Source organism: Marmota flaviventris, chromosome 5, assembly GCF_047511675.1.
Source record: "Marmota flaviventris isolate mMarFla1 chromosome 5, mMarFla1.hap1, whole genome shotgun sequence".
Taxonomy (NCBI): domain Eukaryota; kingdom Metazoa; phylum Chordata; class Mammalia; order Rodentia; family Sciuridae; genus Marmota; species Marmota flaviventris.
In genome coordinates, this window is record NC_092502.1 from 150,139,481 (window position 1) to 150,156,497 (window position 17,017).

The window sequence follows — 17,017 nt, forward strand, 5'->3', positions numbered from 1 at the left end:
AGTTCTGCTCAGTTGTACAGTCGGTGGTCAGTTCACCTGGTCTTCCAGCGTGGCTCCGTGCTCCCTGAGGGTGGTGATCATCCATATGCCGCAGGCCTTTGTACACGAGGGATCCAGGCTTTCCAGACCATCGAGGGTCTCCTCCAAGAACATCAGGATTTCTTCACTTGGAATGAATTTGCAGGCAATCTGAGAATGTACCCAGAAAGACTCATGTCACCAAACACCTCATTCTATGTATGGACACTTACAGCATGTTATTTATTTAAGGATATTAGCAACCACTGGGATTTCCAAACAGCACATGACTGAGGCCATTGAAACTAGAGAAAATACTCAAATAAGTTATTGGCATGACCTTTTATCTCTAAGCAAATTTTCTCTGGGCTTGCCTTTTTATCATTTCATATTTATTGAATTTCAAGCTTGCTAAGGCAATTTCCTCTCCAAACCTAAAGTGATAGCAATACTGCATGAGGGAAAAATAATGCATATTTGTACAGCAATTTTTATATTGTAAAGCACTTTCACATACATTTCATGTATCATGTAAATATGTCTTGAGTCTGTTCAAGAATAACTAAGCCTTGAGAATTTGGTAAAACCTACCTACATATAGTAAGTACAACGCTGAGTACTCAGGTAGCTGAAAGTATCCTTATGGAATATGGATTATTTTGGACCCTGTTTTTTTTTTTTTTTTTTGGTTTTCTATGCTTCAATAGTAAGAACAGTCAATAAGGAGAGCAACTAAGAACAGAGCAGGGAGGAAGAGCATGAGAAAATGATTAACATTAAACAGGGGCAAGAGGTGGGAGGGAAAGGGAGAGAGAAGGGAAATTGCATGGAAATGGAAGGAGACCCTCATTGTTATACAAAATTACATATAAGAGGAAGTGAGGGGAAAGGAAAAAAAAAACAAAGGAGAGAAATGAATTACAGTAGATGGGGTAGAGGGAGAAGATGGGAGGGGAGGGGTGGGAAGGGGGATAGTAGAGGATAGGAAAGGCAGCAGAATACAACAGTCACTTAGTATGGCACTATGTAAAAACGTGGATGTGTAAACGATGTGATTCTGCAATCTGTATACAGGGTAAAAATGGGACTTCATAACCCACTTGAATCAAATGTATGAAATATGATATGTCAAGAGCTTTGTAATGTTTTGAACAACCAATAATAAAAAAGTACTGCAAACTATAAAAAAAAAGAAAAAAAAGAACAGTCAATAAAAGTTCAAGAAAATAAAAACTTGGTAATTTTGGTCTCTAGGCACAAGAACTACATGGAATGGTTGATAGCAATATGTGAATATGAGTGTGACACTTGTGTACTTGTGTTGATGAAAAGAGATTGGACAGGCAGACAAAAGCTGGCAGTGCCAATGAGTTCCAGGAACATTTCTGGGCTGTTAACCAAGCGAAGTGGTAATGCTTTGCAGACATGAGAGCACACCTAGCCACAGTGGACAGCCCCCATGCATGGCGTGGTCTGGTGATGGTCCATTGAGACCAAATGAGCTCTTTCCCATGAATAATTGCTCATGAAAGCCATTTCCTGGGTGATCATGGTTCCAAGCTCAAAGGACTACCCTACTGCTTCTATCCTATGAAGCCTCCTAACTTCTCTCCCCTCTTCTCTTCAGTTTCTCATTATCTCTTCTGCTGCCACCTTGATTCAAGCTACCTCATCAAACACCTGGACCCTTGTAGTCTCCTCCAGAAAGACTTCACTAATTTTGTTCTTAGTGAAGTTCTTCAGATACTAGTTTCCCCAAAGCAGCCAATGTGACCCTTTGGGAAATAAAAATATGATCTTTTCTTAGAATCACTATTAGGCCATAGAGGCCATTGCAGATCAGGAAAATGCATCCTATCCTTGGGCTATTTCACTTCCCTCTCTAAGTATATTATATAAGATACTGATTTTATTGGATACTTGATTGTCATCTGTGGAAAAAATTTCTGAGGTGCACATATAAATTTGTGAAGCCTGCATATTTCACACCAGGCACAAATGTATGTACTGCTCAAAATCATTGATTGGCTTTTGATTTCAACAGGGGTACAAACCAATATACTTAATAGGGCCCAGAAATTTCTTCAACAAGCCCTTAGCTAACTCTTAGATTCACTGCTTACTTCTTTCTCCACCTCAGAGCCTTTGTACTTGCTGTGTCCCTAGCTGTGTCTCTCACAAAGGGCTATTTCCTAGGCATCTCTGTGGTGCTCTCCTTCAGAGTGGATTTCTCTAAAGGTTCATTTCTCCTCTATTCCCTATTTCTTCACTTGCCTTTATTTTTCTCAGTTGTCATGACCTGACATTATATTTATTTTTCAGACTCCCTTTACTGGGATAAATCTTGATGAAGGCAGGAATTTCGTCGTCTTCTACCCTTAGAACCTAGAATACAGCCTGGCAATTGCAAGGTGCTTAGGAGATAGTAGGCGGATGAGTGCATGATTGAATGAATGACTGAATTGATTGGCAAATCCTCACTACAACTGTGAAGTAAGCTATCTTCTTTCTTTCTTTTTGCTTGTTTGTTAGTTTGAAGAAGAGTAACACCCCCCACCCCTTCTTTTTTTGGTACCAGGGATCAAACCCAGAGGCACTTAACCACTAAGCCACATCCCCAGTCCTTTTTTTAAAAAAATATTTTATTTACAGCCAGGGTCTCACTGAGTTGCTCAAGGGCTTGCTATGTTGCTGAGGCTGGCCTTGAACTTGAGATTCTCCTGCCTCAGCCTCCTGAGCCACTGGGATTATAGGCGTGTGCCACTGCACCCAGCAAAAGTAAACTTTTAACATCAAGCAGTGCATAGAGTGCATTCAACTGACTCCAAAGCCCTTGCTCCTTCCACTCCCCACCACTGTATCCCACACTGGGAAAGTCTCCTTAGTTTACGAAATTTCTCACACCGTGACACAACCAGTAGCAGCTGTTAAGTAGGCACATGTACCCAAGGTCAATAAATGACAGGACAACAGGTCTTTCATTTAGCTCGAATGTCTAAACTCCTGCTTCCTTCATGATGTGTAGTTCATAGCTTACACATTTGGAAATTAACTCAGGATCATCTTTGTATGCTTTGGCCAATCTCACATATTTGTTACCTTAGCTATTTTAGCAGAAATCTTTATCTGGACCTGCAGGTCTTCACATTCCAGTCCTTGCTGCAAATCCTGCAGTCTTTCCACTTCCATTTGAATACCTAAAGTGAACAAAGGGGAAAATTCATGAGTTCAAAGACCTTACAAAAGTTGAAGGAGCTGGTGATGTGATACTAACTCACTGCTGGATTCCTTAGACACACATTAGGTTGTCTGATGAGATGGTGAACTTAAGAGCAAACATATCCTGAGTAGTTTCTACATGTAAGCACCATGTTATTTACTCTGCATGCAATGATTTATCACTCAGAAAGATCATCTGAGGTAGACTCCTTTGTTCTTGTCCCTATTTTGCAGATAAGAAAACTGGGGAGGAGAGATTTGAAGTCATTTGCCCAAGGTCACACAGTGAGTAACAATTGCAGAGTCAGAATTTGAACCCTGTTCTGTCTGAAGCAAATGTTTAGGCTCTAACAATTCTGCTATATTGCTATTTTTTTTTTTTTGGTGTTCCATTTTCAGTGAGCTACCTTGGGGGGAAATAAAAGGTAACAATTATAATAAGAAATTTACATCAGTAACTGCTTAAGTGATTGTTGATATTAATTTACAAGTGGAAACCTAAACAATAATGATTCTCTGGTTGGATTTGAATGCATATTAATTGTGGAGACTGACACTGGAACCACCCTGTGGAGGGCAGCCTGGCCCAATGGAACACATGTAGACTTAAGAGTCAGACACACCTGAGCTCAGGGCCCAGCTACACTTTCAGTGGTCCAAGTGACTGGTAAACTTCCCTTATCTTAGAACTGATGGAGTATCATCCATGAGTAGTCACAGGTATTTAATTTAGCATCACAATAGTTACTTGGTAGGTGTTTTATAGCACATGTCCCTTCTCCCCCTCTGCCATGCTTATTTGGTCAACCAAGGAAAAAGAGTTAGGTTAATTAATAAGTATGGAATTCTTAGCAACAAACAGTTTGAGGACTGGGGTTTTGTGTTTCAAGAAGTTAAAGAACAGGCAGAAAAATAATAGAATTAAAATTCCTTTCTTCCTTTGAGTTCCTTTCCTGGCATGGTTCTTCTCTTACTGGAATGGTGCCTTAGCACTTTCTTATTTTTTTGTTGTGGCAAAATCATACATCCCTAACAAATTATCTCCCCATATCCTAAGGGATTTTCAGATCTACTCCAACTCTGACAAACAGATTTTTTATTTTTCTTTTGAACTGACTGCCAACCTTATTCACCTACCTCCAACTCAATCCCACCATTTGGCTTTAACACAGTTTCTTTTGTGGTGCTGGAGATTGAACTCAGGGCCTTGCTCATGCTAAGCAAGTGCTCTGCCTGTGAGCAATCCCCCTCCCCAACAACCCCTATACACTTTTCTTAGGTGACTCTTGGAATTGTAACATCTCCATGTCACCAGCATCAGAACAGTACTTAACACATGGAAAAGCACTCAGTAAGTTTTTAAAAACATACTATTTATTTTAAATCCAAAAACGACCAGTGAACATGGGAATGAGGTGGCATTATACCTGGACCAAGTGTTCCCAGGGACAACTGGTCTACATGAACTGGACACACACCATGCAGGGTTGTCCCTGGTGAAACACCTATTGATTTAGCCTTCAATAGAGGACCCTGATTATTTGTTTCAGCCTGAGACAGAAGTGTTTCAATTCCTTGTATTTTCTGATATTGACAGTTACTCTCATATAGTTGCAGAGCAAGAGGAAATGTGGATCTGTAAGCTCACAAGCCTCCAAAGAATTCGGTCTTAGAGAATTCTGAAAGTAACTTAGCACCATCATAATAGTGCAAGTTTCTCCTGAAAAGAATTATGTTAGAGAAAGCATTGCTAATATGCCTAACAGCTCAGTAATTTAAATAGGAGACTTCCAAAACATGGTGCCTACTTTAGATCTTTGTAATGCTCCAGTGTTATCTTAAAAAATAAGAAGTAAAACAAAGAAACGACCCCTCCCAAAGCAAAACACATAACAAAAAAATCCAAACAAATAAAAACCAGACCCAGTGAGGGAAAATATGACTTGTTTCAATCTCAGCAGAGAGACAGATTCTGTGATTATGAATAAGGCGTGAGAACTGAGAAAAGGAGAACTAAAGAGGTGGGAGGAATGGGAGGAGACATTCACAGGAAGGAGGGAGACATAGGTACACAAAGAGGAAAACTGAGAGTGAAAGGTTATCATTAAAAAAAAAAAAAAAGAAAGAAAGGTTATCATTATCTCCCCATCTCTAGGTTTCCCGCCTTTCTCTCACCTTTTACGCAGAACAGGCCAATCATGGAACTCGTGGCTGCCTGGCGGATGGTGGGCAGGATGTCACAGGAGTGAGGAGCCAGGAGCCCCAGAAGCGAACCGATTCTGAAGTTCTCTGGTGCCTGCAGGACAAAGGAAGTGCCCTGTGTGATGCAGAGGCTGATGATGACCCTGGGCATTCCCACATTGAATCCCAAGCCCCTTATTTTCTCTCTGCAGATCTTTAGAATCAAATTGAAGCATAAACCTTTTCCTAGGAGGCACATGAGAGGAGGAGCTGAGCAAGCGAAGGAAGAGACAGCTGGACAGCCTACCTCTAGGGTGTTTCCCTCTCTCTGGACTCAGGAGGCCATCTCCGTGGTCCTCTGGAAAGCCTTCCACTTTGGGACTCCAAAACCATCAGGTAGGAGCTTTGGATTCAAGAGGCCTCAGAAATCCCTGTGATTGGCAAGCAATGAAATCTGTTTGTTTCTAGGGGATTACTTGCCTCAATATCATTTGTCAGCACTTTTGCCATGATCTGGAAGGCTCTTTCTCTTTCCCACTCTTTCTGTGAAACAAGCCACATTCGGAGAAGCTGTTGGTCAAAGAATAAATGTCCTTTCCTTAGTATTCTTCATATTCATTGGACCTCCTTCTCTCCCTCTCCCTCGCTGTCCCTGTCCTTCTTCCTCTTCCAAACAAGGCTCCCATATCCCCATAAAAATTTCTTAAGAAGGCTGACCCTCCGTCGTGGGGAAGGTGGGTCAGGCAGTGTTTTTTCTGTGAAGATGAGGTAGCTTGGCGGCACCCTCGGGGACAGATCAGGGAGGAGGGGCATCAGTGTGAGTGGTGGTCCTACTCACATTGAACATTTCTTGGCAGTTTTCTGCATCCACATTATCCCATATCATGGACTTCAGAAGTTTTCCCAGAGCATCCATGGATCGTTCGTAGAGAAACTGAAATCAAATGTGAGCGTGTGAGTCTCAGGCTTCGGGGAGACAGCGAAGTCCTATGTGAGATGTTCGTTCTACTCAGTCCTCACTGCCACATACGTTGATGTGCTCCTTGTCCTTGTCCGTCTCGCCCTCGTTTCTGAGCTTTTCTAGAGGTGGTAGGGGAAGCAGCTTCCGGATATTCTCCTCAAGAATATTAAGGTGATCGTTTATTGAGAGCTGAGGTTTCAGTTTGCTGAAATGAGAACCATGTGGAGGAATGGATCTTATGACCAGCGGAACCTACCCAGGGGAATTCTCAAGACGTGTCAATCAAATGGGCCACATTTTCTGAGATCTTGGGATGTTGAAGGAGGTGGTGATGGGAACAGGGAGAGACTGATTTCATAGCATCAGACTGCAAAAAAAGTGAACAAAGGAACTGGAACCCACTTTCCTTCTTTCTGTTTACTATAGACATCGAAGGATAAAACACAAAACCTAACACAACTTGGGAAAATGTGAATGTACAACAAACATTAAAACTTATTTGTTAGAGCATGGGAAGAAGATTAACATTAAACTGGGATGAGAGGTGGGAGGGAAAGGGAGAGAGAAGGGAAATTGCATGGAAATGGAAGAAGACCCTCAGGGTTATACAAAATTTCATACAAGAGGAAGTGAGGGGAAAGGGGAAAATAATACAAGGGGGAGAAATGAATGACAGTAGAGGGGGTAGAGAGAGAAGAGGGGAGGGGAGGGGAGGGGGGATAGTAGAGGATAGGAAAGGCAGCAGAATACAACAGACACTAGTATGGCAATATGTAAATCAATGGATGTGTAACTGATGTGATTCTGCAATCTGTATATGGGGTAAAAATGGGAGTTCATAACCCACTTGAATCAAAGTATGAAATATGATATATCAAGAACTATGTAATGTTTTGAACAACCAACAATAAAAAAATTAAAAAAAATCTATGTAAAAAAACTTATTTGTTATTGAATAAATGTAAATTAAGACAAGAAGATATCACTTGCCAGTTACCAAGTTAGCAAAGAAATAAAAAATGCTGCTGCTGTCAGGGCTGTGTGGAAAAGTTCTTTCAGAGAGCAGTGAGAGTCAGTACTAACCAGGAAACTCCATTTAGATGCTTTTCTTCTTTATGGACTAACTGTGTTTTAAAAAAAATCATCCCTGAGGTAATGTAAGTAATCTGCATCCATTTAAGGTATACAATTTAATAAATTTACAGAGATTACCCATATAAAAACCACCACAATTTTTATAGAACATTTCTGTTGTCTCTCAAGTTTTCTTTATGCCCCTTTGCAGTACATCTTTTCCTGACCTTGGGCCCAGACAACCACTGATTTGCTTTTTGCCATTGGAGATTAGTTTTCAGGTTCTGCAGCTGCTCTAAATGAGGGTAGCCACGAGCCACCTATGGCCATTGGACGCCTGAGTAGTGGCTAGTCAGAATTAACCTGTGGTATCAGTGTGAAACACTGGATTTTGAAGATTTAGAATGAAGGGTAACTTAAAAATTTAAATACATTTAATCTAATGTATCCATTATACTTATAGATACCAAATATGTTATGTAATATAAATTATATACATATAACTATAATATACTAATTATATTGGATTAAATGAAAAATATATATTATTGAAATTAACTTGTTATTTTCTTTTTAAATTTTTTTAACTTGTTGCTTTTTAAAAATTTTTACTACGTAATTTTAAATGTCATGTAGTAACTTGCATTATATTTCCACTTGACTACACTGCTCTAGAGCCTAGTTTATTCTTAATTCATCTTCAAGATTTACTTGTTTGAGATTTCTACAAATCTTCCTCATCTTTGTTAAGATGTATTTTCGGCTTTCCCTTATCTTGCCTCTTTTTACATTTTGGAAAAATTATGTGGATGATTTTTGCATCTATTCTCTCCAGTAGGCAAAAACTCCTTCAGGGCAGAGCCATATTTTCTTTTTCATTGTTTTTTTTTTTTTTTAAGATTCTTACTCAATAACTGATTGACATGGATGCCACTCAGTGATATTTATTATTTATTGAGGGAAAAATCATCAACTATTATACTTAGATGTTCTGATCACAGTTTTTGCACAAAGGTGTTTATCAAAATTTAAAGTTTTTTAAAATACGAAGCAATTAAATATAATAGGAATAGAAAATTGAGTAAGATGAGGCATAGTTATACAACAAACTATTAGGCAGCTATTAAAATGATATTTGTTGCTGGGTGCGGTGGTATGCACCTTTAATCCCAGTGGCTTGGGAGGCTGAGGCAGGATGATCACAAGTTCAAAGCCAGCCTTAGCAAAAGCAAGGCACTAAACATCTCAGTGAGACCCTTCTCTAAATAAAATGAAAAATAGGGCTGGGGATGTGGCAGAGAGGGCGAATGCCCCTAAGTTCAATCACTTGTACCTCCTAAAACAAAATAAAATGATGTTTGTTACTTCACCATAATAAATGCCACATATCAAATGTCTGTAGTCAATATCACACTCAGTGATGAAAGACTAAATTTCTCTGTAAGATCAGGACCAAGACAAAGATGTTATTTTCCGCTTCTGTTTGACATAATACTGGATGTTCTGCAGAGCAGTCACGAAAAAGAAGTAAAAGGCATCCAAATTGGAAAGGAAGAAATAAAATGCTCTTTGTTCATGGATACCAGAATCTTATATGTAGAAAATCCTAAAGATTAGAATACATGAGTTCACAAAGTTGTAGTATACAAAAATCAACATAAAAAACAGTTCATTTCTATATACTGATGATGAATGATACAAAAAGGAAATTAGTAATTCCATTTATAAGAGCATGAAAAAGAATAAACTACTCAGGAATAGACTCAACCAAGGAAAACCACAACACATTTTTCTAAGAAATTAAAGAAGACATAAATAAGTGAAAAAAAAAATCTTGTGTTCATGAACTAGAACATTTAACAAAGAGAGTTAGAATTAGATCTTAGTATTGTTAAGATTAAACATACATATTTAATTGTAATTACTATCCAAATACCAAGAACACCTTTTTCAGCAATAGAAAAATCTATTCTAAAATTAATATGGAATCTGAAGGGAACCTACGTAGTCAACATAGTCTTGAAAAGGACTGAAATTGGAATTCTTACACTTACAGATTTCAAAACTTATTATAAAGCCACAGTAATCCAAATAGTATGGTACTGGCATAAAGATAAAAATATAGATTAATACAATAGAATACAGAGTCCAAAAATAAACCCTCATATATATGGTTAAATGATTTTTGACAAGGATACCAAGACCATTCAATAGGGGAAAGGATAATATTTTTCTCTTTATTGCAATATTTATATTCTATTGCATATATTTAAGGAATACAACATGGTGTTATGAGATCTAAATTAAAACGGTTACTGGAGAGAAACACATTGACACATCTATCATTGCATACATTACCCCTTCTTGCTCTGTGGAAAGTGCAGTTATAATCTTACAAGCAAAAATCCTTAGTACAAAATAGGATGCTTATTAGTATATTTGTTAATGCTGTACATTGCATCCTTGGACTTATTCATCCTACATGTTTGCTACTTTGTACTTTTTGATCTACATCTCCCCATTTCCTTCCACTTCACCTGCCCCTGTTAATCATTGTTTTATTCTCTATATTTGGATATTTGACTTTTTCTTTATATTCCACATTTAAGTGAGACTCTGAATTATTTTTCTTTCTATATCTGGTTATTTTACTAAGCACAATGTCCTCCAGACTTATGCATGTTGTGACAAATGGCAAAATATCCTCATTTTAAAAGCTAAATAATATTCTATTGCATATACTCCCCACAGTTTGTTTTACCCATTCATCTGTCCATGTCCACTTTGGTTGTCTTTGTATTATAGCTGTAATGAATGATGCTGCAATGAACATGGGAGATGTATATCTTTACAAGGTGGGGATTTCATTTCCTTTGGGGATATACTCAGAAGAGGTATTGCTAATTCTGTTTTTAACTTCTTGAGAGACTTCCATACTGTTTTCCCTCATAGCTATACTAATATAGACTTTCACCAACAATGTACAAGGGTTCCCTTTTCTCCACATCCTTGTCCACACTATTATCTCTTATCCGCTTAATAATAACTATCCTAATGGGTGTGAGGTGATTTAGAGGTTTTGATTAGCATTTTCCCTGATGATTAGTGATACTGAGCATGTTTATATATAACTCTTGGACATTTTTATGTCTTCTTTGGAGAAATGTCTGTTAAGATTTTTTTTTTAATGCATCTGTTTACACTGGGTTATGTTTTCTTGCTATAGAGTTGTGTGAGTTCCTTTTGAATTTTGGAAATTAAATCCTTCTCAGATATATGGTTTGCAAATATTTTTTCCCATTCCACAAGTTGCCTTTGTATGCTGTTGATTGCTTTATTGTGGTGTAGATGCTTTTTAGACTACATCAAATGTAAAAAGTTCTGGCACCAAAGGACACACAGAGTGAAAATATGACCTATGTAATGGGAGAAAGCATTTGCAAACTGTTTATCTTATAAGGGGTTAATTTCTAGAATCTATAAAGAACTCCAGTAACTCCACAGTAACAAAACAATTTGATTTTAAAAATGAGTAACGGAAATGGATGGACATTTCTCTAAAGAAGATATACAAATGGCCAAAAAGTCCATGAAATGATACTCAGTATCACAAGTCAGTAGGGAAATGTAGCAGTTCACAATGAAGTACTACTTCATACCCATTAGGATGGCAACTATAATTTTTAAAATTTGTTCTTTTTAATTCTACATGACAGTAGAATGTATTTTGGCAGAATATGCATATATAGAGTACAAATTATTTACTTAGAATCTCACTCTTGTGGTTGTACAGTTGTGGAGTTACCCTGATCGTGTATAAAATACAAGTTATGACTGATTAATTTTAATGTCTTTTCTATTCCCCATCCCCCTTCCCTTTCCTTTATTTAATCAAATAGATTTCTATTATTTCCCTCCCCAACTTCCCTTGTTTTGGGTTAGTATTCATGAATCAGAGAGAACATTTGGGATTGGCTTATTTCAATTTGCATGATATTCTCCAGTTCCATCCATTTACTGGCAAATGCCATAATTTCATTTTTCTTTATGGCTGAGTAATATTCCACTGTGTATATGTACCACATTTCTTTATCCATTCACAGATGGCAACTATTAAAGACACCAGAAAATTTCAAGTGTTGATGAAGATGTGGAAAAATTTGAACTCTTAAACCCTGTTGGTGGGAATATAAAATAATGCCACTGCCATGGAAATCACTATGGTGGTTCTGCAAAAAATAAAAAATAGAATTACCATGCGATGTAGCAATTCCACTCCTGGGCATATGCCCAAAAGAAATGAAAATAGCATCTTGAAGAGATATGTGCACCCCATATTCATAACAGCATTATTCACTATAGGTAAAAGATGGAAGTAACCCAAGTACTTATCAAAAGATGAATGGATAAAGATATGTCAGATATATATCTATATCTCACATCTATATCTACATATATCTCAGCATTAATAAATAAATAAAATTCTGATGTGTACTATAGCCTGGATGAATCTTGAAGACATTGTGCTAAATGAAATAAGCCAGTCACTTGACAAATACTGTATGATTTCACTTATATGAGGTGCTAGAGTACACAGATTCCCAGAGACAGAATACTAGTGGTTTCCAGTGACTGAGGGGAGGAGAAAATGAGGAGCTATTGTTCAATGGATATAGAGTTTCAGTTCTTAAGAAGCTCTTGAGGTTAAGGGCACAACACTGTGAGTGTACTTAACATGATGGAACTCTTCCCCTAAGGATGACTTAGATGATACATTTTATGTTGTATAGGTTAAAATAAAAAGTGTTGTTTGTGAAGAATGAATAACAAAATGGGACTACATAACATGAAGTGAGAAAAAGCAAGATAAAAAAAACCACATGTAGAGTAGCATCTCAATTATGTAATAAAAATGGAAGACTAGAAACAAAGACTTGAAGGAAGCATGTCAAAATGTTGAGAGTAGGGGGCTGTAAGCTATCTTTACTATTAATTAGTTTTTTTTCTATAGCTTCCTAATTTTAACAATAACTTTGAATTTGTTTTACTACAGTGGGAAATATGTCTTTAAAAACTTGATTAAAATTATTTCTTCTTCAGGTTTATTGCTGCTAACCAACTAGAATGTGATTAGGACTTTCATGAGATTTTAATGGGAAGATTAAAATTTGTCTGCAAAGATGTAGGAAGAGAAATTTCCTTTTACACAGAGATTTCAGTCTCATATAACAATAAATCTGATTCCTCTGAGTAACTCTTTGTCCTTGTCATTCATCAAATGATCAATCTCTCTGCCGGTTTGGTAATGCTTTGGAAAGAGAAAAAGCTTCTGTTTTAAAGCCCCCTTAAGGAATTATGTTCATTTGGGGGAGGGTGTGCAGGATCAGGAGTGGTGGGGAGAAAGAAATCCTTTTCCATGAGAATAACAAAACATTCTCTACCTTAGGTACCTGATGGCAATTAAGGCTTTCCACCGAATGGGGCTAGCTAAGGAGTCCAGGGGCTCATCCCTGATGAAGTCCTGAAACACAAACAAGGAAGTGAAATGTTTCAGAAAGGATCAGGGGAGTTCCCAGACACAGTGCCATCCTCATTGGGCCCTTGGTGCTCTGGGGCAGAAAGAGCAAAAACCTGTTACATGGCACTGGTGAGTTTCACCCATTTTTAAATGGAACACTTGGGGGCTTCCTCCTTCCTTTTTCGCACCCTCACCAGCATGTAACCGATCAGCATTTCTTTGTAGGAGAACTGGAACTGCTTATCCTCAGCATCTTGGACAGCAATGCCTATCTCAGTGATGCTTCTGGTGAAACTCATTTGCAGATCTATGTCCTAAAGCAAAAAAAATAAAAAAATAAAAAAATAAATAAATAAATAAAAAAATAAAAACATTGTAAGCTGAGGTCTTAGGTACCACAGCTGGATCTGTTGAAATAAGTGCTCAGACAGGAGGAAGAATCTTTGTTCCCTTTGACATCTCTATCCCAGCCTGGGATCTAAGTTGCAAGGAAGTTAAGCAAAGCGCTGGGGCTGCAGCTCAGTGGTAGAGCACTCGCCTAGCATGCGAGGCACTTGGTTCAATCCTCAGCACCACATAAAAATAAATAAATAAAATAAAGGTATTGTGTCCATCTACAACTCAAAAAAAAAAAAAAAAAAAAAAAAAAAAGAAAAAAGAAAAAGAAAAAGAAAGGTCAATATCTTATCTTTATTATTTGCCATAGATTAAAGTTTCTCTACAGCAGTGGTTTTCAGATGTTTTTTGATCATAAACCATGGTAGAAAAGTGTTTACCATTCTATCTAGAACTTGTGTAAAACATAATTAATATATAACTGAAAAGTTGAATGATACTTGCTATTGCTATATGAAAGACATTCTACTTTATCTTTTATTTTATTCCATTATTATTATTATTTTTTTTTGCTGTTATGAACTATTAATTTGACTGGCGGGTCACAATCCAAAGTTTGAAAATCACTGTTCTAGTTTACAAATCAACTTGCAAACAACCTCAAACCAGAATACAGCACCTTATCCACTTTTGGATTAAGCTTATGGATTCTGGCTAGAGAATTGAATGAATCACTTATACATCAAGATCCTTTCCACTGGAATTAAATCTAGAGGACATCTATGCTTGGTATACTTCAAGGGAGTGTGATTGATTGATCTATAAAGCATTTCATACCTTATTCATCACAGTCATGCCCAGAACCTGATAAATTAAAAGCAAAAGCAGATAATTAGTAAGCAGTGGTCAGAGACACCCCCAGCCCAAAAGGAGCTACCCACCATCCTGAGAGACAGCAGCAAGTAGAGTCTTTCCAAGGCAGGTGTGGGGGCTGTTCACTCCCCTCACATTTATAAAGTGAGACCTTGCACATGGACAGGGTAGTCAAGAGTAAGCTAAAAGAGGCAAGACAAAGACTCCAACCTTTGGTGTTCAGGCTTCACAATCAGTTTAAAGAGGCCCTAACTGAATGTGGTCAGGACAAAGGGTAAAACCTTTTGGAGGAAAGTTCAGTGAAGAGTTAGAAGATGAGAAGTCACAGGGCAGCTAAATCTAGAACAAAGAGTATACTCAGACTTACTGCAGGTTTCTATTGAAAAAAAAAATGTTCCAACAAGATCGACAGATTAGGATACTTTTAGCACATGCCAATTTTGTGTTTGCTCGTGTGCAGTTAGTTGCACAGCTGAACTGAGCCCTGCGAGAACACCCAAAGCACAAAGGTGCCCACGGTGTGGACCCCTACCAGCTACCTCAGTTTGCTGTGTGCAAAGAGTCTCCCCCATCCAAATCTGGTGTGGCAACCTCACTGCACTTCAGATAGGCCTCCATTGTTTCATAAGTCAATATTTGCAACCGGCTTCAGGTGTTTCAAGATAAAGTGTCATTTTTTGTATTCTAATTAAAAAAATTTTTTAAGTTGGTATCTGTCTTATTTTAAAATGTGCCTCTAGCTCCTTAAAAGACTAGGCATGGGACCACCATATGACCCAGCTATACCACTTCTTGGGTTTTACCCTGAAGAATTAAAGTCATCTTACTTCAGTGATACATGCACAACCATGTTTATAGCAGCACAATTCACAATAGTCAAACTATGGAACCAGCCTAGGTGCCCATCAATGGATGGATAGATAAAGAAAATGTGGTGTCTATACACAAGGGAGTTTTATTCAGCAATAAATAAATAAAAATGAAATTATGACATTTGCAGGAAAATGGATGGAACTGGATATCATCATGTTAAATAAAATATGCCAGACTCAGAAGGTTAAGGGTCATATGTTTTCTCTCATATGTGGAAGCTGGAGAGGAAAAAGGAAAACAAAGCTGGGGGTGGATCTCCTAAAAATCAAAGGGAGATCAGTAGAAGAAAGGAACCAAGAAGTGGGAGATTGGGAGGGAGGGGGCAATGCTGGGGGGTGATATTGGCCAAATTATATTGTTCTATTTGTGTGCATGTATGAATATGTAACAGCAGATCCCATCAGTATGTACAACTATAATGCACCAAAAAATGTGGGGAAATGTGTCTCTATTTACAGGTTTTGAATATTGTTCTTCAATTCCACTTTCCCCATAATCCCAGTTTTTCCTGTTATCTGTGCATATGTTGCATGATAGCAGAATTTCTTGTACTCTATAAATATAGTCACCTTTATCTCCACTTTTGTAATAAGTTTTCTCAATGATTGGCTAATAGTTAATGTAACATAAAACATCTTTTATTATGTATCTCATCATTGCTTATTAGATTTGGGGGCATCAGAATTGGCTCTGGAGGAGTGTGTTGATCCATCCCTAAAGACTGGCTTAGGCGTCCTATCTCCAGGCTCTCCATACTATTCTCATGCAATTGAAGTGTGGGGACCACTGCCCCACATGCTTCCATGGACTTCTGCTGCTATCCATGTTTTATGAGCTCCCCACAAGTCTACTCTTATCAGATAAACTTGTGAGGAAAATCAAGAGAGCACATGAATCAAACATGTGGTTCATGAAAACACAGAAGAGGGGATGAAGGGGGATGAGGTACAGACCCTGACATCAAGGTGCTGGCAACCTAAGGAGGGAGGTGGATGTGCGCCTGATCAATGAGAGCTCCCCACACCTGCCTCTGGATCACAGCCACTCATAAGCCTTGTAAGCCTATAGATTTCTAGATGCTTCTGGGATCTATTTGATCAACCTCCCTGGAAAACTATTCTGGAAGTCTAGATTTAAAACTTCATCCCTAGGGGATTCTGAGGTAGCCAACCTGATATTTGTCAGCAAAAGAGTTTTGAATTGACCATGTGCAAAAAGCAGTTTATTAAAGAAACGAAGACAGTGCGGGGGGCAGAAATGATCAGATGAATTCCAACTCAGTTCAGTGGCTCTGTGGCGAACATTCTTGTCATGTTTGAAAGGCATCAAGAAGGGTCACGGTGGCTGGGATGAATGTGGAGGGGGAAGACAGAACAACATGAGGTGAACCTGGTAGCTTGGTGAATAACATGCTTTATTCGCTTAAGAATACATGTGTGGACGGGTGTAGTGGTGCACTCCTGTAATCTTGGTGGCTCAGGAAGCTGAGGCAAGAGGATTGTGAATTCAAAGCCAACCCCAGCAACTTAGTGAGACCCAAAGTAACTTAGTGAGACCCTGTCTCTAAATAAAAAAATAAAAAGGGCTTGGGATATGGCTCAGTGGATAAATGCCCCTGGGTTCAATTCCCAATACGAAAAAAAAAAAAAAAAGAAAAAGAAAAAGAAAAAGAATACATATGTGGGTGGGCTGGGGATATGGCTCAGAAGTTAAGAGCCCCTGGGTTCAACCTCTGGTACCAACCAAACCAAACCAAACAAAAAGAATACACCCGCGGCACTTAACTGTTCATGATACACTATTTGGGGTAATTTATAAATATTATCATATAAGAGATTAAACAACTACCATTGGGTCACACTTCTGAGAACTATTATAGGAAAGTTATAAACCAGCTGCCCTAAAGTGGTAAAGGAGTAATTATTTTAAGTTTAAACAAGGCTGAGCTCATCATGGACACAGCT

At 38.2% G+C, this 17,017-nt stretch overlaps 1 protein-coding gene across 1 annotated transcript in view; it reads right to left on the reverse strand.

The window, feature by feature from the left end:
- Positions 1–17,017, reverse strand: part of Mroh2b (maestro heat like repeat family member 2B) — a 77,155-nt gene that overhangs the window by 14,219 nt on the left and 45,919 nt on the right. The window contains exons 22-30 of the mRNA XM_027936221.2: positions 14,145–14,171; positions 13,166–13,285; positions 12,895–12,974; positions 6,449–6,584; positions 6,257–6,352; positions 5,899–5,988; positions 5,413–5,533; positions 3,118–3,215; positions 37–189 (exon numbers count right to left, since the gene is read on the reverse strand). Coding sequence (XP_027792022.2) covers positions 37–189; positions 3,118–3,215; positions 5,413–5,533; positions 5,899–5,988; positions 6,257–6,352; positions 6,449–6,584; positions 12,895–12,974; positions 13,166–13,285; positions 14,145–14,171 — 921 coding nt within the window. The remainder of the gene's footprint in view (positions 1–36; positions 190–3,117; positions 3,216–5,412; positions 5,534–5,898; positions 5,989–6,256; positions 6,353–6,448; positions 6,585–12,894; positions 12,975–13,165; positions 13,286–14,144; positions 14,172–17,017) is intronic.